At 37.7% G+C, this 22,345-nt stretch overlaps 1 protein-coding gene across 1 annotated transcript in view; it reads left to right on the top strand.

Annotated features, from left to right (window-relative positions):
- The first annotated feature begins 2,162 nt into the window (after window positions 1-2,162).
- The window catches only part of efna3a (ephrin-A3a), a 135,960-nt gene continuing 115,777 nt past the window's right edge, over window positions 2,163-22,345 (top strand). The window contains exon 1 of the mRNA XM_073822101.1: window positions 2,163-3,133. Coding sequence (XP_073678202.1) covers window positions 3,024-3,133 — 110 coding nt within the window. The 5' untranslated portion in view covers window positions 2,163-3,023. The remainder of the gene's footprint in view (window positions 3,134-22,345) is intronic.

Below are 22,345 nucleotides of genomic sequence, written 5' to 3'. Positions count from 1 at the left end.
CTCTGGTCTTTGCTTCTTCGACTTTTTTTTCCTCTTCGACATCTACTTCATCGACTTCTTCTATGGCTTCTGCTTCTTCTACTTTTTCTAATTCTTCTATGGCTTCTGCTTCATTGACTTTTTCTTCGACTTCGACTTCTTCTATGGTTTCTGCTTCTTCATTTTTTTATTTTTTTTATTCGACTTCTACTTCTTTTATGGCATTCAGTGTAACACAATATATATATTTTTTTAATTCAAGCAACATACTTATTTTGACTTGTGCATATTAAATTATATAAAATAATAAGAGAGTATATTAAATGTTATTGTGTTTTAAATGAATAAAAAAATCTAACTGACAAATGGGCAAAACCTAGGATGGTGGCAAATTTTAAAAATGTAGAATTACAACTAATTAGTATTTGGGGTGAAAGTCATTTGTCTTTTAATATATCATAAATTGATTTTTGTTGTAAATATGCCTAACAAGATTGTTACACTGAATGACATTTTAGTGGATATCCTCTGTAAATTAAGGAAAAAATTAATGATATTTAGTTTTGGTTTAAAAAAAAATGCAATTGAATTTTTTTATTATTATTATTTATTTATTTATTTTATTTTTTTTTTTTTTGAAAAACAACAACAATTTTAAGCAGTATTACACTTATTGCTTTTATGGATAAACCCCTTTTCATCTTTGACAGTAAAATTTTTTATTTTTTTTTTTCAACACATTTTAAAATATTTTTTTTCTTGTGAAATAATTATATTATGCTGATTTAGTACTCAGTTATCAGTTATTACTAGCATTTAATTATTAATAATGGTCATTTTAAAAACAGATTTTGCTGCTTAATACTTTTGTGAAAATATTTTTTCAGGATTCTTTGATGAACAGAAAGTTCAGTTTCATTTATTTGAAACAGAAATCTGTTGTAGGAATTTAAATGTCTTTGTTGTCACCTTTGATCAATTTAATGTGTCCTTGTAAAAAGTATTTTTTGTATCTCTTTCACCCCAAAGTGAATGGTAGTGTATCATAGTTAAAATATTAGGCAGTAGAACTGTTTTCAACAATGATAATAATAAGAAATGTTTCTTGAGCAGAAAATTCACATATGAAAATTATTGTGAAAGAATCATGTGACATGTGAGGACGATTAATGGTTGCTAGAAATTCAGCAATAATAATTCAGCAGTGTTATTGTTTACTGTATTTTTCATCAAATAAATACAGCCTAAATGAGAATAAAAAAGTAAATTGTTCCATAAAAACTGTTCCATAAAATATGATTCCAAGTATTGTAGGTGTAGCCCAATCCATGCGTACTTATGCACTATTCTATGCCATTTTGTAGTATAAACAGTGAAAAAGTTCACTTCAAATACTTTGATGATGCACTGGGAAAAAAGTGTGCAACGTTGGACACTTCAAGCACTTAACGGTCACATATAATAATGTGGCAGAGTTGGACAGGCTATCAGACTTAAATGCTGGATCTCAAGCTACCTGCACTAAATATCATACACTACACAGTAGAGTACATAGTGTGTAATTTAAGTTCATATATGGGACACAAGTAGTGTTTAAGGTACCTCCTAAGGAAGTAGAAGGGCTTTTCACATTTTTTATATTTTACCCTGGATTCCACAAGAAAATTTCAAAATGACATTTCATTGAGAACATGTTTGGTTTGGTTATTCTTTATTGTCCTTGTTGGAGAAATTGTCTTGGACTCAGAACACAGCAGCGAATACAAATTTATACGAATTTGTTGTTAGATGATGTTACAGTACAGTGACTTGGAAGTCTGTCTAGGGCTTTCCACACTGTATTTATCCAAGCATGGTTGTTGTTATCAAAAAATATTATATTATGAATACCCAGGATTAATTGTTAACCCTGGGTTAAGTAAGTGCAATGTGAAACAAGACAACCCAAGATTACCTGGAGTCTAATATGACTTAAAATAAATGTTTTATTGAAAGGTTGAAATTATATTTAAAAAAAAAAAACTTTAGTCAGCCAAATCAAACTGTGATGTAGCCAAATCAAGTACACTATTTGTAATAAAAAAAGGTAAATACTGTATTAAATCATGGAAACAAATAATGCATTTCTTAAAAAATGGCACACTTTAAACTAGATTTTTAAAAGATTCATCCTTTTTATCATCATTTGTCATTGACCCACATATCAAATCCAAACTCTGAATATAAAGAAAAGCTCAAAACAGCTCTACTAAACAGTTAAACAAGCCACATGTATTTAGGTTTATTAAATATAAACATGTCTTATTAAGTGAGTGGGCGGTGGGGGCGTGGCCACTAGTCGGGCAACCGCAACCCGTCAATCATATACTGTGGCGGGAGCAGAAAACGAGTGTCAGTGAGGACGCCTATGATTGCCTTACTTTTCCTGTTACTGTTTGACATCGTGCGTGCGTCTGGACAAAAACCACAGTTAAGGCATAGGGGATCTCACAAAAGCTCACAGAAGTTCATTGACCGCAATATATAGCAGTGTAAGCTGACAAAATCGTCTTTTACACTTATTGAGTCGGTTATTTCTTTTTTTTTTTTTTTCTCTCCAGTCGACGCCAGTCACCTAACCAAAGAGACACCTGCCGCTGACGACGCAGGCTACTCTCTCCTTCTCTCTCCTTTTGCAATCTCGACCTTCCATGATCCATCGACAGTTCATTGTACTATTTTTCTTCTTTTGTGGAGGATTTTGTCACAGAAAGGAATAATCCAATAACTTGTTTCAGTAAATTCCAACAGACCTGCTCAGGATGCCTTGGATGAGCGTCTCCGTGCCATGGAGTTGCATTCGGGAAAGCGCGAAGCTCTTTGACTGAACAAACTAGCCGTACTGCGGCACGGCTTCGCGAAATAAACGCTTTGCGACTGTCCGTCCACTTGCTGAGTCGGAGGAATGTTGTAAAAACCGCTAGTTTTGCGTGGGACTGGGGGACTGAGAGTCGAAGAAAGGCGAAGAGACCACAGCAGGTGCACGTGAACGCAGGAATATTATAATGGCTCTCGCGGCGGTTTCCCTCTACCTCCTTGCGCTCGCCTGGACGAACTTGCGCCCGGTCCACGGGAACAACCGTCACGCCGTGTATTGGAACAGCTCAAACATCCAGTAAGTGGGTTCACAAGTTTTCTACAGCGGATGTGGGGAGATTTAGCTCCCGTAAGACGGTAAACCCGCAGAGAACGTGGGAGAAAAGACCGGCGAATCTCACAGATACATCTCTCCGGGTCATACTTCACCAGACAATTAAAGCTATTTAAGCACAATTGAGATTTTGTGTAATATTACATTATTTTAACAGCAAGCAACCACATTTTCATACAGATTCTAACATAATGTGTCCGTTTTCACACCATTATTTTTTTTATTCAAAATGACAAATATATATTTTTAATCAAACAATTGATCCATTTATTTTAATTTTGGGGTAATGCATAACCCGAACACGTTCTTGACAGGTTCAACTGAGAGTTTTGATTTAAGTGACAATTGTCTGGTCACGTGCTGCCCATTTCGACTCCAGCGCCGAGGAAGAAGTTGATGAAGTGGCTCCTGATTGAGACATGTTTGCTTCAGCCTCCAGATTGATTTATTTCTTTTACTGTCACAGGTCTTGATTGTGTGGATTGTGTGCTGACAGGTGATAATTCACATTACCTGACAGCCCTGACTGGATAGCTAAATAATCTGTGAGGAAAATCAGTGTGCTTTTCTTCACTTTTTTATATATCTCGTTGTAGGTCTTTTTTTTTTCTTTCCTTCTCCCCTGCTGCCCTGTTCTCTTGTCTAGAAGAGTTTCTGCACTGTAGCCTTCCTTCAGTTTAATTTCTTTTGTCTGTAATTACATGAACTGTAGTGGTGATGAATGAGAAGTCTTGTGCCTTTAGTGTTATTATCTTAAGATTAATCACATTTATCTCTCCTCTGATAAAAGGGAGGGCGAGCAGCTCCTCCCTCCCCCCCCCCCCCCACTCATGTCTATTTGTATTCATCTCATCCACTTATCTCCTGGCTATATTCTGCTTACCCGTTCTCCTCTCGTTTTCTGTATCGCTTCCAGTGTTGCTTTTTAGCTGTATTTGCCTCTTTCATCTTGCAATTGATATGCATCACTATATGTGATGGAAATGGTATGGAAATATTACTCTTATTCAAACTGAGGGTCAGAATATGTGGCATGAATGTCAGCGAGCATTGCACTCCAAACATGGCTTCGGCATTACTCAAAAGCCTCTGGAGCAAACTATGGGCCCAACAAGCACCAGCTGCAGCAGCAATTAAGTGTGTAAGAGAGTTTGTGTGTGCGTGTGTTTGTGTGTAGAAGAGATGAGAAGAGAGCCTCATTAATACCCAGGTCCTCATTATCTTAACCACAGCATCTTCAAAGTGCACAGCAGTCGCACGTTTCCCTGCGTGTCACATTCTGTTGATGCTGTTATCTATTACCTTTAATAATCCTTTGTGTTTGAATGCAAGTTTTGGTTAGATGTCTACAGATGTCTGCTTATCTCTATTTAAATGGCAAGATAAAAAGTAGGCTGTATAGAATAATTCATTCATTTTGTTCAATTATGTTTGGTTCATGATATATGAGTTGGAGAGCAGTGAAAGGTTTGAGCATGTATGTCAGGTATGAAAGAAAAATGGCAAACTATACTTTGAGATATCCAGCTAGTGCTTAATCCTGTGTTGTACACACACAGTTCAGAAATGTACTGGAGTGAAACTGCATTCTACTATTGATTTAACTCTCGAAATGCACGTAGTGACAACAGCCTTCACAAAAATTGTATGCAGTTTTGATGGAACTGAATTGAACAACTAGGGCTGCATCCGAAAACTGGAAAATGCTGCCTTCAGAGGACACATTTCAAGGTAGGAAGTAGGGCTGCATAACAATTAATCGTGATTAATCGATTCAAAATAAAAGTTTGTTTACATACTATATGTGTGTACTCTTTGTATCTTTATTATAAAAAAAAAAAATGTAGCCAGAATAAATACGCACACATATATATGTATATATTTAAAAGTATATATATATTTGTATGTGTTTGTATGTAAACACATATTCTATAGAAATCTAACATATTTTCCCTTAATATACACGTATATGTGTGTGTGTGTGTGTGTGTGTGTGTGTGTGTGTGTATGTATGTATGTATGTATATATATATATATATATATATATATATATATATATATATATATATATATATATATATATATATATATATACACAGTACACACACATATAGTATGCAAACACAAACTTTTATTTTGAATCGATTAATTGTGGTTAATCATTTTGCTGCCCTTATAGGAAGGCATCAAGGCACATTTGAATCTAATCTTAGCTTTGTTTCCTGCCTTCTGAGATCTTCATCTGGTCGATTTTTGAAGGCAGTATAGATGTATACTTCGCTGCCTTTGATATCCCACAATTCTATGCGTTCCATTCCGTGATGGCTGAGGAAAAAAATTCAGATGCATGGCGTCTGAAAGTTGAGTTTGGTGATCAGTTTGTGTGTAAATGTATGTATATGACTATCTTTTTGCATTTGATGTTATTTCTAGAGAGAAATCAGTATTATAGTAATTAAATATTCGCTTAGTTCTCACCAAAGCTCATTCTATTTTGTTGTAGATCATTTAAACCGTTATGCTGCCTTAGAAGCATGTTCAAAATCATTTTTGTGTGGTGCCTTCATGCACAAACGCTGCCTGCAAAGTCATTGCCGGATAAGGCATTGAGACAACAAGTTAGGTGCCTAGGTTTCTGGATGCAGCCTACTGTAGTTGTTAATGATGTATTTAACCCTTAAATGCATAGTGACCCAGGAGGTCATTCACTACCCTCCTCCTCCTTAATTTTTTTAAGTTTGACATTAACTTTCATAGTATCCCTCAATCTATCCATTATAAACAATATAACAAGTAAAAAATAACAAAATATAAAATGTTTTCGGGTTTTTTTTTTTTTTGTAAAAAGTGTGTAGGGTCGCTAGAGACCCAAGTGTATAATAGTGTAAGTATATTTAATATGTAAACATGTAATATGTAAATATCTGATGACTCAACACATGCAATTCACCTTTATTCCTCGATGTTTGATGGACAATACTGATGTGATGTTTCACTCATAATTGTGGCAGGCATAAAATAAAAGAATACCATCACCAAAAATTGAACTGGTTTGAATGGCTTTACTGCAGAGCAATTACTGTACACAATAAAATATAAATGTCACTGTTATTTGATGGTGGATATGGTGAATAGGGTGTCAGCGATCAAAATATTGACTTAGAAGTCATTGAAAACGGTAGTTTTAAGAATATGGTTGAGATCGTGAATATGAGCCAGATGCTGAATGTACTGTAGAAGTGCACTCTAAGGATGATGGCGATGGTAAAATCATCTGCTCAAACTGAACCCGTTTCAAAAGGTAATGAAATCTGATTTATTTTGTTCTGCTGTATTTTGTTCTGCTTAAAATATCAAGAGAGTTTTTTGCTAATGCAGAAGTTAGGGATCCGTCCGGAGTGCTAAAGTCCTGTATTTAATAATAATTGGCAAAACATTCATGCATTTAAGGGTTAAACACATATCAGAGATGTGTCTTCAACTCTTGCAAGAAAATCACAGGGTTGCCAGGTCTTGCTAGAAAAAAAAAAACGTATCTTTACGTAAAATTGTATCTGCCAATTTTACAATTCCATGAACTGGATCGCTTTTAAATATACATTTTAAGAGTTAGTTCACCCAAAAATGAAAATTATCCCATGGTTTACTCACCCTCAAGGCATCCTAGGTATATATGACTTCCTTCTTTCAGATGAATGCAATCGGCGTTATATTAAAAATGGTTCTGGCTCTTCCAAGCTTTATAATGGCGGTGAGTGGGTGTTTCTCTTCAACAAAGTAAATAATATTAAAACTTGCTTCACACAGCTCTGGGGGGTGAATGAAGGCCTCCTGTAGTGAATAGATGCGATTTTGTAAGAAAAATATCCATCTTTAAAACTTAATAATCACTTTAATCAAGCTTGAGCTAACTGTTGTACAGAGAAGCATTTCCGGGTGGATGACGTAGGATGTTGACATTGCGCATGCGCCGCTCAGAAATGACAAACGCGGACGTGTAGCGTAAGGAGAACTGGTTTTCTTTTGCTGATGTAAGGAAACTTTTCTTCCTTTGCGCCTGTAAACAAACATTGGTTTTCTTGGGACTTAACGGTGCATGTGCAATGCTGACCCCACGGGTCATCCACCCGGAACTGCTTCCATGTACAACAGTTAGTGCAAGATGGAGAGAATTGAATATTACATTTTAAATATGGATATTTTTCTTTCTTTTTTTTAAGATTTATTTTTTGGCATTTTTGCCTTTAGTATGATAGGATAGATCAGATAAGACAGGAAGCGAAGTGGCAGAGAAATATGGGTGGGATCGGGAATGGTCCTCGAGTCTAGATACGAACACGGGACGCCCGGAGCGCAACGACGCTGTATGTCGGCGTGCTGCCCACAAGGATATCTGCACCAACAAATATGAATATTTTTCTTACAAAATGCATTGATTTGCTACAGGAGGCCTTTTTTCACCCCCTGGAGCCATGTGAGGCACTTTTTTATTATGGATGTATGCACTTTATTGGACTTGTTTTGGACTGTTGAAGAAAAACACCCGCACAGCACAAGAACAATTTTTAATATAACTCCGATTGCATTTTTCTGAAAGAAAGAACTCATATACACCAAGGATGTTTTAAGAGTAAATAATAGGCAAATTTTCATTTTTGGGTGAACTATCTCTTTAAAGAGACACTTTATTTCAGGTATATGGTATATATATAAAGGTCCATATCAAAGGACAAACAAGCATATACATAAAAAAAAAACTATAACTGAAAAGCATAGTGAAAAGCATTGAAAATAAACAAAACATAACACCTTTGTTGATGTTTATTTGGTTAAAATCGCTAAACATGTGTTTGGCAATTACAGGAGTTGTTCATACACACGTTCACTTCTGTTTTTAAGTGCTGTTGCCACTACTGACACTTGAAATGTGGCCTTTGAGTCTTGGCAGGTGAACTTTTTTTTTTTTTAAATAGTAATGTTTGTGAGAACTAGTTATTTGCTGTTATTGTTGCATATGAATGTTTCTAAGAGTTGTGCTTGTTCAGAACTCAGTGTCAGGGTGTTTGTACCTGCATGTCTCTGTTAGTACAGAGTCTATTTCTACTCCCACACTGGGAGAAGATCTGTAAAATAATGCGTAAACTGACCCAGATTGCAGGTAGCCGAGGAACTCTCTGAGGCCTTACGGCATGAATACTGATCCCAGATCAGTCCTGTGAGGCTTAAAGCTTCGGGCCACACACTACTCAGAAGCGCATGCAGGCATGGTACAAACTGGAGCAACAATCTCCCAACCAACCAGCTCCCATGAGCCCCTCAAGGGCATGAGAGTGTTTATGGCCCAGTGGGTTGTCACAGTTCTAGGTGAGACCCTCCCTTTGCTCAATCCTGGAGCCTAACTCTTGGTCCGGCAGAGGTAGACGAGTTAGCGGTGGAACGCTTTATGTGGGCTACCATAACCGGGCTCGCATCCCGATGCTCACAGATAAAAGCACCGACTGATAAAAGCACTTTCATGGATGCTGTGAGAAAACCTTGCTCACGGAGTCTGTTTGAAATCTCACTGTAAAGTCAAGTGAATAGAGGATCATCAATCATGTGAGATGATGTGTCTGGGGAAAATGCCAAATCTGAAGAAGTCAGAAAGAACGCGACTCCCGGTGTAATACGACAGAAATTCGCATGGAGTGCTTGAGATATGTATAAACAACCAGAACGAACACGTACGGGGTGTTGATTCGGATGGCGAGGATGAGTCAGTAGCACACGGCTGGGCTTTGATTGCATCTGCATGGCCCCATTAGGAGGCAATGCTCTCAGCTTCTGCTGGCACTGGCACTGCAACCCAAGCTCATTACAGCTGTCCCAGCTAATGGAACACACACTCACACACAAAGTCATTTAGTTGCGTTCTGTCCAACGCACACGCAAAGTCCCTCGCAAACAAGTGTGCATACTAATGTACTTTATGCGGATCAACTGACTTGTAAGCAGAATGAGAAGAACATTCATGCACAAATGTGACAGGAAAAAGCCACCTTTTTACACACACACTCACACATCAATGCTGCTCCCAGATTCTCTGCTAATTAGCGAAGTTTGATGTGGAACATGTGTAGCGGAGCAAGGTGGCCGTAGGGTACATTTCCTGTGGCGCCGTGGCCTCTTACACCCCGCACCAGGTTGGTGTCACGGCCCAGTATCAGAGCAGGGCCCTTTAATTGGTCAGCCTCTGTCAACATGATGATAACAAAAGAGAGCCCTGTTCTCAGAGCTCTAGGCAACAGTGAAGGGCTTATGTAAGGGGAGATTTACCTTAAAAGAAAGATAGAATGAAATGTAAATGTGGTCTGAAGGAATGAACATATAGGCTGAAATGCATTGCGACCTTTAAGAGCTGGGTCAAATGAATTTGAATCTTGCTTGTAGAGAATTTATACTCACCTGTGGTGTGCTGCTGAATTCAATTTTTGTTCCTGTAATTGTTTACCCCTGAAGTAGCTTTGAGACTTGATGACTTGATTGCTTCAGCCAAACCAGCTAAGGTCCTGATTTACTGAAGGTTGAGCAAAGAAAAGAAAAGCAAAGTAAAATTATTTTCTAACACAAAATCTAACAAAAGTTTAACCCGGTGGCCCTGAAAATTGAAGTGCTTTTTTATACAGCACACATTTCAAAGCAAAATAGTTAATGTTGAAACTGAAATATTTGCATATTTTCTGGTTTCTGGTCAAAACTGTTTTCAGTGATAAACTACGCCTGTGTAAACTTGAGAAACATCATACATTAAAAATCACCTTGACACCAGTTGCTTAAAAGGGAATATGATTTGAATACATCAACAATTAAAATATTTGTGACCCTGAACCACAAAACTAGTCAGATGGGTCAATGTTTAAAAATTGAGAGTGATACATCATCTGAAAGCTGGATAAATACGCTTTCCATTGGTGTATGGTTTGTTAGGATAGGGCAATATTTGGTCAAAATACAACTATTTGAAAATCTGGAATCTGAGGGTGAAAAAAATCAAAATATTGCGAAAAATATTTATGATAGGAAATTTATAAAATATTTTCATGGAACAGGATCTTTACTTTACTGTTTATCCTAATGATTTTTGGCATAAAAGATAAATCGATAATTTTGACCCATGCAATACATTTTTGGCTATTGCTATAAATATACCCGTGCTACTAAAACATAGTAAAGTAAATTTGCATAACTGTACAAACATTTTGTTTATTTCCTGCAAATAAAGGATTTGAAGTTCCCTTGTCACTACCGAAACAATTGTGACATGTTTCGGTCTTGACTGTTTTAGTGATAATTTTAGATATGTTTGAGCCCAGCTCAAAGATGCTAATCAACACAGTTCTAAACAGATGTACACACATAAAAACTAAATTTTATGAAAAAACTGAAAACTTCATAAAATGTTTCAGTCGTGGCTGCTTTAGTGACAATTTTAGAAACTTTTGAGCCTAGCTCACAGATGCAGATCGGCACATGGTTACCTAGCCCAGTTCTGAACAGTTGTACACATATAAAAACTAAATTTGATGGAATAACGCCCAAAAAGTATGCTTAATTGCCAAAAAAAAGTGTTTGGTAGTGACATTCCTTAAAGTTACACAGAGATTTTCAAACTTTTGAACACATTTACTTACGATAAGAACTAGCTATGACAGAGAGAGAGTAAATATTTTCTGATCATAAATGTAGGGGTGTAGTTAAAATCAGTCTCAGTCAGAGGACTAAAACATACACTGTTTCGGTATTGACATGAAAATGTGGGACACTTTTCTTTTTACATGAAGTGTCTTGATTTACAAAGAACATATAAAAGAAATATCTCTTTTTTTCCTTTTTAAACAAGAATGGAATAAAATGTAAAAAATATTTCAATATTATTTTCATAAGTTGATATTTATGGGTTAGGGTATGGGACAGCCACCTCCTAATTGAAACTACCCAATAAATGATTATTTTATATATATATTAAGCTTACTCATAATTTAAATATTATTGTGGGTTTCAATAAATAATAGAAGTTAACATCTAAAACTTGAATCCTTAAATGTTTTTTAATGTGTTTTTTGGTTGTGGGACAGCACAAGGTACACCGTGTAGTACCTGGTATCATTGAAAATTAGGGCCCAAATTGAGTAAATAAAATCTGAAGATTCCTTTTCTCCAAGAACCTGCCTTGAACTTCAATATATCTTACTTTGATCTATATTCTAGCCTGATATTGTATATTCTAACCTGTGCTCCTCTGAACAATCTTGTAACTTTGTATTACAGCACTTCTCATGATACTGCCTACTTATGATGAATCGCTTTGTTGTATTTCTCATTTGTAAGTCGCTTTGGATAAAAGCGTCTGCTAAATCAGAGGTTCTGCACATTTTGTATGTCTCCCTTATCTGACAGACCAAGTTCAGATCATGCTGCTAACAAGCTGCTGATCTAAATCATGTGTGTAAATAAAGGAAATACAAAAAAAAAAATGGAGGTGCTGGGAGAACATAGAACTGTTGAGCACCATTGTGCTAAATAAATGTGCTAATTTTAATTTTTTACATTTTGATTATTCACTTGAAAATGATTGACGCAAACATTCTGAGGTAGTTGGAAGTGTTAAAATACTCCCACTAACACAGACACTGTTGGCAGTTGATGCATTTGAGTAACCACAGTGCTCTCATGTTTTTCTGTAACGGTGGTACGATTCCAGACATAAAGCTTTGATTTCTTTTCTTTTTTAAAGCATAAAATCAAATTACAGAGGTGACACTGCGATGATACTAGCATTATGGATTGTTTCTTTTGTATTAGACGAGACTAAATGTATTCTGCTTTTCTACTAGATGAAACAGGACTAGGGGGTGGGAAAACCAGTGGGAAAGACTAGGAAAGTTTTTATATTTAGTGCACAATCTTCTGTGCTACAGAGCAAATTATCATCTTGACAAATGGCTTTCCTGGGAAATGGAGGCATTGGGTGGAGTGATCAATGACCAGCCGAGCAGGAGGCTTCCTCCTGCAGCTCATTACAGTCACATATATCCCATTAATGAAAAAACAGACAAAACTCACACCGAAAAACAAGGTCACATGCAGAGTACAGTTGCTGACAACTAAAAATGTCCGCTCTGGTAAGCAATGCATATGAGCACTTGTGTTATTCTAACTGTGGCTTTGCTTAGTAAGTTTCCTGAATCATTTGAACGCTTTAACATTCTTCAGAGACACCTGTTTGGTTACAATAACATCAGACACAGGTCAAGAATACATTCAGTATAGTTCAGGCAAGAGTACACAAGTGCTTTTAGGGATGTGCATTTTGGTAATTTTGACTGCTTGAGTTCTGGACAGATAAATCAGCTGCAGTGGGACTTTGGGCAAAAGAGCAAGTTCTGCCTGAGCTATTTTTATATTGTTGGTCAATGTAGATTTGCGTCAAACGCACGCTTAGTTTCCTACACCAGTGGTGTTGCATATTGAAGACACTGTGTTGAGTTAAAATGATTCAGTTTTAAAAGCACATCTCAAGACTCCTGCATGCCTTCCATTTCATCAGTTTTACTTCATTAACTATTTAGCTGTTGTCACATGTCTCTCCAAATTGAGTCTTTAGTGCTGTGAACGTCCCAGACTGAAAGTCACCATGTAGAGCATTGATGTACTCTAGCTGTCCCAAGGGTACCACATAAAATGCCACCATAATCAATCACAAATTAATAAGGAAATTGTGGTGCGGTTATTGTGTTTTCATGTCACTTCCGAATATGTGGATATTTGTGGTTTTATGACATCTAATGATTACTTTTGTCGTTGAATACTGCGATTTGCTGGTTTGGATGATGTAACTTTGATTTAACATATGTAATGTCAGAAAAGGACGTATGTGTATTCTTATACCCTCGAATGTCTTACTTGGATGTTAAAAAAATGTAATGAATTCAAACCCTGGCTCCCCAAGTCAGTCCTCATGCCAAGGGACTTAATTTGTGCAGGTAGATAAAATCTATTTCAGTCTTTGAGCATTTTTTTTTTGCCCAAGAACAAGAGGAAAGTCAGATATTGATGGAACGGAACACGGAATAAAAATATTACTAGAGCAAGGAATTATTCGAAAGGTGTTAAAAGAAACCGAGACTGGCAAATTAATTAACAAGGAGAAATTAGGAGCAACAATGAAGATTAGAAAATTAATTGGAAATGGGGGCTATAGAATGTGAAGTTTAGAAGTATTTTTCCCCTGGAAAAGAAGGTTAAATTGAGGATCGTTATTGAACCACATGGTTTTAGTCATGTGGATTGATGCACTGAGGCAAGCAAGCATGTGCTGTGCTAGTCTGTCGCCGTTATTCGGTGGCTACGCTCTCAAGAAAAGAAGAAGACAAGTGGATTTGCCAGCTGATTACATGCAAGGCTGTCCATCTGGCCTGGCATGATGGCAAAGTCGCTGTGATTCTGCATATCAAATGCACCTTATTCCAGCATTCAGTATTCAGTCATTCATTGCCAATGAATTACTATGGATACAGAGGAAGTAGGAAATGCCTATTTTTAAAATGATTTGCACATTTGTATTTGTGCAAATGATGTTTTCTCTTGCTCACTATCAAAATTCCTAAAAAGCCCAATCAATTGCAATGCTGATCAATGTGTGATGTACTTGAGTGAATCTTTAATGAGCTGGAAGCATGATAACCTGTTTTCCCGTTGCCCCCAACAAGGCTGGATCGTTCCTGTAGAAATGACACATCTGTGCTTAACATCCCCCTGGTCCTGTGCCTGCTGCATGCATAAAGAGAAAGACTCTGCCTCTGCTGTCTGAAAGAGCGTACGTGGAGCGCTTCGGTGGATGTATCTGTCCGACCTGTTCCTTCTCTTTATTTTCGGCATGGAGGATGACAGTCCGTAAGGACCTGGGTGAATTCCCTGCCACGGTGTGACTCATGCCTACAGCCTTTGCCAAGTAAAACCAATGGCTCGCTGCGTAATTTCTCGGCGTTCCCTTGGGGAAGTCAGATTGAGGAAAGGCAAGGTGATCGATCCGGACTGAATGCAGGAAGGGCCTCTAGCCTCCAAATAAATATATAACCATTAAATACGACGCCTTTGGTGCCTGAAGAAAGGTCGATTTCAGGCCTTGTGATAATCAATGCGCAAATTCATTTTTTTGCTTGAATGTGACACAGTGTGAGAAATACCAATTAGAACTGAGAGCGAAGTGGGAAGAGAGGAGGAATTGATTTGAATTTGAGAGGAGAGGGTGTAAAGCTTGATGCTCTCAAACTCTCTACCCTGAGGTCACCCCTTTCAGACACCTAAGGAACAAAAATTGAGAATGCATAAGAGATGGAAAGCTGAAAATGATGGTCAAATGGAAGTCATCGGAGGGATTGAAGTATAAGGCCTCGTTAACATTTATTATGAGTGTTTGCCAAGTCAAGCATCACTATTACTATTAGTTTCAACGGGTCCTTACAAATTCTTAAACTTAGTTCTGTCATGACAACTTTTGGAGGAATTGGCATGGAAATGTACATGGCAATGTTAATATATTTGGTCTTGGTGGAATAGATCTGCTACGCTGCTGCGGCAGAGCAAATACTGAGACTTGCTACTGCCAATACATCCACAACATGCTGCTGTGAGCATGTAAGAAATACTGCTGCTGCACATATAACATACATGAAAAAAAAACCATATAGCATACATGGATCACCTCGTAGCAAATCTATACAGGTGGAGCTGGGGAAGGTGGAGGGTTTCTAAAGCATGCTGCGACTGCTACAGCAAGCAATAGTCATATATTTAAATGAGAACCAATCAGCTGTGCCATATGATAATGATGTCATTGTCAGATTGAGTTAGAACTATTGGACTTCGCCATCTAGAGTTTCATGCCAGAACTTTGTATTTGTATTAAATTTAAGGCTATGAAAAGTTGTAAATGGTACAAGAAAGTCTTAAATTTGATGAAAAGATAAGAATGAAAAGATAAGAATTGTGATATGGCGTAATGTGATGAACTTCAAAAGGATATGATTTTATTAAACAAATATGAGTGCTGCACATTTCAGGTGTTCTGCTGTTAACAAGGAAACCACTATATACCTGCTGGCAGAGAATGAATTTTCAATTTCAAAAGCCTGTCTGTTGTTTTTGTTCAGACCAATGTGAAAAATCGAACCATGTTTTTTTTTTTTTTTGCTACAAACATCCACATTGTAAATGTGAACTGGTGGATCCACAAAAAGACTTACAAGAGCAATTAATACAGTAAAATATATTTGTTATTTAATTAATATAATAATAATTGATTGATAACTGTTTAAATTAATAAGTGATACTTTTGACCAGTCCGTTTTCTTAAAAATAGTTTAAAAGCTGATTGAAATGAATCATTTTATAAAACTTTTTGTTTTGTAAAAACCTGTATTTGAACTGTAAATCATGCTTTTTACATTCATTTTGCACCAGGAATGTCCAAACTCGGTCCTGGAGGGCCATTGTCCTGCTGAGTTTAGCTCCAACCCCAAATAAGCAAACCTAAACTAGCTAATAAAGATCTAACTAGGCATACTAGAAACTTCCAGGCAGGTGTTTTGGAGCTGGTTGGAGCTAAACTCTACAGGACAGTGGTCGTCCAGGACCAAGTTTGGACATTCCTGCCATAGACATTGCCCTGTCGCCTATCCCACTCATAAGGTATTCATTTTATCTGTTCAGGTCTTAAAAAAGGTCATAAAGTCTTAAATTTGAGTTACAAAATCCTGAAAATGCCTTGTATGTAAGGGTAGGGATTTGAACAAACCTCTGAGCCTAAGTATTATAGTAAATTCAGTGAGTAACTCAGTCTTCACTGTTTGTGCTATGAGCATGAATGATATCTCTAACAATGCATCCCGAGGAGTGTGCTGTTACTTTCCTGAGTGATCTGACAATTTTTGCCTGCCAGACAATAAAATCTGACTTGAAAAAGACTTGGCAACCTTAAAGCAATGCTTTAACCACTGAGAGTGTGGTTTTGTGGGTTTTGCGTAGGCCAGCACCACTTGGGTTTTCTTGAATGTTAAAAACTAGTTTAGTTAATTGTCATCATTGCCATAAGTCGCTTATGTGTGTGGATATATCCTAATCAAACACACCTTCCTGTACTTTTCAATCAATCATCTAGACTTTTAAGTATGTTTGATTGGGGATGGAGCTAAACTCTCCAGGACAGTGGCCCTCTAGGACTGGAGCTGCCCATCCCTGACATAAATGGACGATTTGCATTGGCCTCACAGCACTTCATGTGCTTCTGTCGGGTAGTTGTACAAGTCCATCTAATATAATCACTGTAGCTTTCCACCTTATGTTGCTATAAACACACAGAAAAGCCTAGTGGAGTTTGTTAAGGCTTAAGTATGTGAGCTCATAGCCAGTATTTTGTTGTCTGCAATATTTTGCTGTATTCATGCTGAGGTCTAGCCCAATTCCTGTATACCTCTTTACAAACATTCTGTTATGGCTCTTAGTTAGAGTAGAAGGCACACTTATTTTATGTGAACAAAAACTAGCCTGTGAGGGATAGAAATGCATTATGGTGTAGTGTTGTGTACCTCAGTGTTGATTTGTCAGGCCACAAACCATTAAAAATGCATTTTTTAACAAAAAGCAATACTGATGGTGAAAGTTTCGTTATTTGGCTATTTCATTTGCATTTTAGACTTAGTTTTGGCAGTTTGTGAGGATTTAGAATTGTTATTAAGAAAGTATTTCTCCAGTGTTTACTGATGTGTCATTTACCTGGCTATGGGATAATTAACTCAATTAAACATTTACAGTAATTAATTTAAAAATGTTAGAGACTCCAAATTAGCTTGACAAGCTTTTTCTGCCCTGTGTTGACAAATTTCCTATTCATACAGAAATGTGGGGTAATGTATCTCAAAGTGCTTGTCTTCTTTATTCATTTATTTATACATTTTTTTAATTTACATCACAACTGTGTACAATCTCACTTACTAATTCTAGTCAGAACTTGCTGATATAGGCTCGAGGGACACTCTCATTTCAGAGAGCATTTTATTAGACATAAATTTGAATACAGCAGTGCAGGATGAGTCATCAGTATTTCTGGTTCTAAAGATAAGAACTGTATATTATAAAAACATATTTGCTGAAATTAACTTGTAGATGTATACTAGAATATAAATGACCTGAGAGTACACAGAAATGGACTAAAAGCCACAAGTCTCTTTCAAATTTACCCCAGGGCTCTGTTTTCAATTACGTCAAAGTGAAACCTTTGCAGTGTTTTTAAGGATTGTTTTGAGCCGGGTCTTTTGCTTCACTCCAGGTGTGTCATGTGAAAGAGAAAAACATGTTCCAGTGGACTCTGTTTGTTGTATGAAAGGTACCCGTGTGTGTGACATCACTCCCTTGAGTCCTACTGATTGCCTCCCTGGAGAGTCACTGTCAGCACTCTGACCTAATCATTGAACTTGTCACAAGGTCAGGTGATCTGTATGCAGTTGCCATGGTGAACACAAAATAACAAAAGAACCTCGCACTTGTCGTCTTAGTCACTGACAACTGTAAAGGCACTGTATTCCACTACGCGGCTGTAAGTGCAGTGGAATGCTTGAAAAAGTCTGACACGGAAGTGCCACGGGACGTTAATGGTGGAAGAATAGCAACCCAACGTCTCTCTAGAACAAGGCGAGCGAGAGTGCGCGAGAGTGCACACGAGTGCACATTTGACTTCAATCGCCATCACAAGCCATTAGTATTCCATCAGCTCCAAGGTTATGGAGTGTTCACTTAACCGAAGCGCCAAATCCAGTAGAGATGGGTTTCCCACTCCTGACAGGTAAAGCCAATTCCAGACTCAATGATTTGAATGCAAATGCTGTGGTGGAGAGCCACCCCGACTTCAAGTCCCATTGCACTGTTGTACAGTATGTCTGCGACACTGAAGAGGTACCTATTATTTTCACTGGCTAGATAAATTGCTTTTGTTCTCAAGATGCAAATGTACATGCTTTGTAATGTGATGGAAGTCACCGGTACGTGGAGTCTAATCAGTTAGGTTCACTTGTGGAAAACATATTATGTAATATTTTAATAAATATTCTGTATGCATACTAATTCTTTTTTTATTTGTTTGTGTAGGGATGCATAATGAGTTAGGAGGCTGTGTTTTATACTTGTTCTAAATGTATTTAATATTTAACTGTGCATGCTCATTTTAAAATTTAAAAAGGTTGTCATTTCAGTTGTAGATTACCTTTGCTGTGATCTGATGCCCTCTTAAGCTTTAAATCCGTGTAACAGTGTTATTAAATGATTAGTATAATTGTCTAATCTGAAAATGAATATCTTTTTTTATACTGTACATTATAATGTTGTGATGCCTAAATTCACTTGTTGCATTTAAAATAAATTTATTTTAGTTTTCCGTGAAATAACAAGAACATAACTGACTTACTGGTATCAGATGGAATTTTAATATTAGTGCATCACTATTTTCTGCCCTGATTTAACTTTGAAAAGATAAGCTAGGATTGTGAAATGAGGTTTGATGATATGACCAAAAATCTAAATCAATTAATTGAATGTTTAAATTAATGAACAATTATTAGGGGCCAGCCACTAAAAGTGCGAAGGCATCTATTGTATCCATTAGATTTCTTCTCCTTCTTCCTCTTCTTCCTCTCTGGAAGTCTATGGCAGCCCATAGAACCGCTTGTGGAAAAGTTATGAAATTTGGCACAAAGATAGAGGACAGTCTCATCATTAACCACAGCAAGTCTGGGGTCTCTAACTCAAACTTTCTAGTACCACCACTTGTCCAAATTTTCACTAATGTTTATGCTAATAACTTATGAACCATAAGGTCTAGAAGGAAAATTTTTTTCCTCTGAATCCTTGGCTCATGCTAAGTCACCCACATTTTAAAATCGTAAGTTTTCAACTTCAAACTCATCTTAGACAGTTTGTCTGATTTTCACCAAAATTGGCTCAGATCATCTTCTGACCATGATGGCAAAAAGTTATGGAAAGAAAGTTGATTATTCAAAGCGTTCTCAAATAACGTGTGAATGAATTTGACGTAGAGCATCCAAAAATGGATGTGAGACCATATCTCCACAAATGGCATATTGACACGAAACTTGGTGTGTGTTATAACAGCAATGACCTGAAGGTACCTGCACAGTTTCGGCACAGAGCCACCTAGTGGTCAGGAGATAAGAAAAATGCTTTTTTTTGCTTATAACTTCTGAATGGTTAGGCCAAAAAACTGGTCTCTTTAGATTCGGAGAAGCATGCCGAGTCTAACCATACCCAGTTTTCCCAGGTCAGCCATTTTGGGCATCGGCTATTTTTTAAATTTTGTCGTAAAATGCTATATTTCTAATAACACATCGGTGTATTGTTACCAAACTTGGTATGTATGTTTGACACCATGCTCTGAAAAGTACTCAAAAAGTTTGGAGGCAGCCCCACCTTGTTATAAAGAAACTGTAAAAAAGTGCTAATAACACTTGATTAAATTAGCCTTTTGTAATGAAAGTGATCTCAACATATTCCTTGCGTCATGTTGAGAACATAGAAACCAATTTTGCCATAGTCAGCCGAACTTCCTGTCTGGCATTTTTATTCATGTTGAAAACCTACTTTTTCAAATTCCTCTAAACTGTTGGTCCAATTTTCACCAAATTTGGCTTACATCATTTTCAGACCATGTTCTGGATTTCGTGGCAATATATGCAATGGTTATCGTTTAATACATCAAGGAATTTGCTGGAATCATGCGAAACAGAGTCTGAGGCTGAGTATGTTTTTAATGGGAAAGTATTAACAGGACTAAAAAATGAAATAACCGACATGGGAAAATTACTTGGGATAGAGTTTTGAATTTTGGTTTCGATTACTTTTTGATTAATCGTCAATCCCTATGAAATGTCTTTGGAAAATTTGTCAGGCAAATAAAATGCACATTTAGAATTACATATTCATTTTACATCACCAGCAAAATCATTGCAAATACATTGTGACTATTCAGTCAGGACATCAGGCCAGTGAGAGGCATCAACTTTTAGGGCATCGGTAATATAGGGCTTTCATTTGCTTGAGTTTCTTTTTGCATTGTCAGAGTTTGACTTTAACAGCTATACCACTGGGTGCCATGTCTGAGATTTTCTTTCTCCTGAAGTCTGAAACGTTTGATTTTAATAAAGAGACAACCACCTCTGACTCTCCCTTGAGCACAGTTAAAATGAGGCACTTCAGACAATTCATCAAGAAAAGGCTATTTTGAATCTGGACGTAATAATTAGTTATTCTGTTATAATTGAGAATTTGCCTATTGATGCAGTAATTATAAGATCTCAGACCCTTTGGCTGCCATCAGCACAGTAATGAGAACATCAGAGGGAAATTGAAATCTCTCTCCAGTGTTTTGCACATTCACTCATGCAAAAATGTAATTCGACTTCCCTTCAGTGGCAGTCAGGGGCGACCAGAAGTTAAACGCAACTACTTCAAACGTCCAGGAAAGTTAAAATCAGTGGAAACTTCCAAGCGAAGCGAACCCATTTCATTACGGCACGAGGCGCGATGTAGTTGGACTCCAGACGTGCAGATTAAGTGGTGTGGACGGGGCGTCATTACATAGGAAATTACATACAACGTTGCTACTGAAGGGCAACAGAGTAGGAAGTCTCAAAGACAAGTTGGTGGAACTAATGCCTACTTCATTTCTTAGGTCTAAGGAGCCTTCATCAGTGCTCACTCCATTGCTCTTATCACCCTACATTTGTTCGGTGATTGAAAAACAAGACTGCAATTATCCTCAATGTGTCATCCTTGAGCGAGCGAAACGGGAAACGAAACCTTCATCTCCATTGATTAAGCTCAAGCTGCCTTGAGTCTCTCAGTATCGCCCCATTTCACGGTTAAACTTGGACCAGAAAGCACAAACGGGGATCGATACCAACCCCCCTTGCTCGCCCGACATCGACATGGGCAGCTCAGGATTGTTGCGGCCGATGTTCCCTGCACGTTTCAGCCTCATCATTTACTCTTGTCTCGTGTAGGCCTGCATGAGAAATCCATTTGGCTGCCTTGATGTGTAAATTTCTTTATGGTTAATACATGAGCTTAGGCATCATCTGTCTACCCTTTACAAACATTCACTAGGTTTAATCTCTGCTATTTCCATTGATGCCGCTTTTGCCATATGTGTCGGACCAATCATTTGGCTTATATGCCTTGCTGCATGCACGCAGTGCATCTCGATGTGGACGGCAGGAAAAATCGGTCGTTTGTGCATAATCGAGCATCGTTCATGGGTTTATCCCAATATTTTTCTCGGGGGGGGGGCGAAACATGTTTATGTTTACAATGCGCCGAGCAATTTGGTTGGGAATAATGCCGTGTGCGCTTGAGTAAATTTGTGTACATTGCGAGTGAGTCTGCCTAATGATGATACTGCGGAGGACTGCGGCGTGTGTGTGTTAACTAGGAAACTCTCGGAGAGTCCAGATCTCAGATCCTAACCACACTGTGTGTGGGTGTTCTGAATATCAATGTCCTGCTGTGCTCTCTTCTCGTCCGCCCCTGAAAGCGAGCGAGAGGGAACGCGTGCGTGTCCGTTGGTGTTTGTGTATTCTCACGCATAGGTAGCATATGCAGTTTCATTGTTTATTAAGCATACATGGGTTTATCGTTTATTTTATTGCTTATTGTGGGTTTTTGAAGCGCATCGAGGCGCAGACCATGTAGGTACCTCAGGCAGGATGTGTGTTGGTGTGCGAGTAGGCGGATGCATCACCGAGTCGAGTGTTTACAGTAGCCTGTGTGGGTGAGGTAGTTTGTACGCAGTGTCAGGGAGTCATTTAGCTCTTGGTCTTTGTAGTCGTCCGCTGCCCACAGATAAATATGTGTGAGTGTTTCCCGTTAAAATACATACTTGATACTGGACACCTAATGAGCAATTCTGTGTGGGTATGAGAGACAGGAAGTGGTTTATGCAGCCTTTTAGAATAGTACTGCTGAAGCCCTGCGTCAATGGAAAGTCCCAGAGGAAAGGGCATGGATGTGGGAGGTGTGTGTTTTATGAGTGTTTGTGTGTTGGGAATTGGCTTTTATGTCCAATACAAAGGC

This window comes from Garra rufa, chromosome 17 (genome assembly GCF_049309525.1).
Source record: "Garra rufa chromosome 17, GarRuf1.0, whole genome shotgun sequence".
Lineage (NCBI taxonomy): Eukaryota > Metazoa > Chordata > Actinopteri > Cypriniformes > Cyprinidae > Garra > Garra rufa.
The sequence above is the reverse complement of the archived record's forward strand: the minus strand, read 5'-3'. Positions and strand labels throughout refer to the sequence as shown.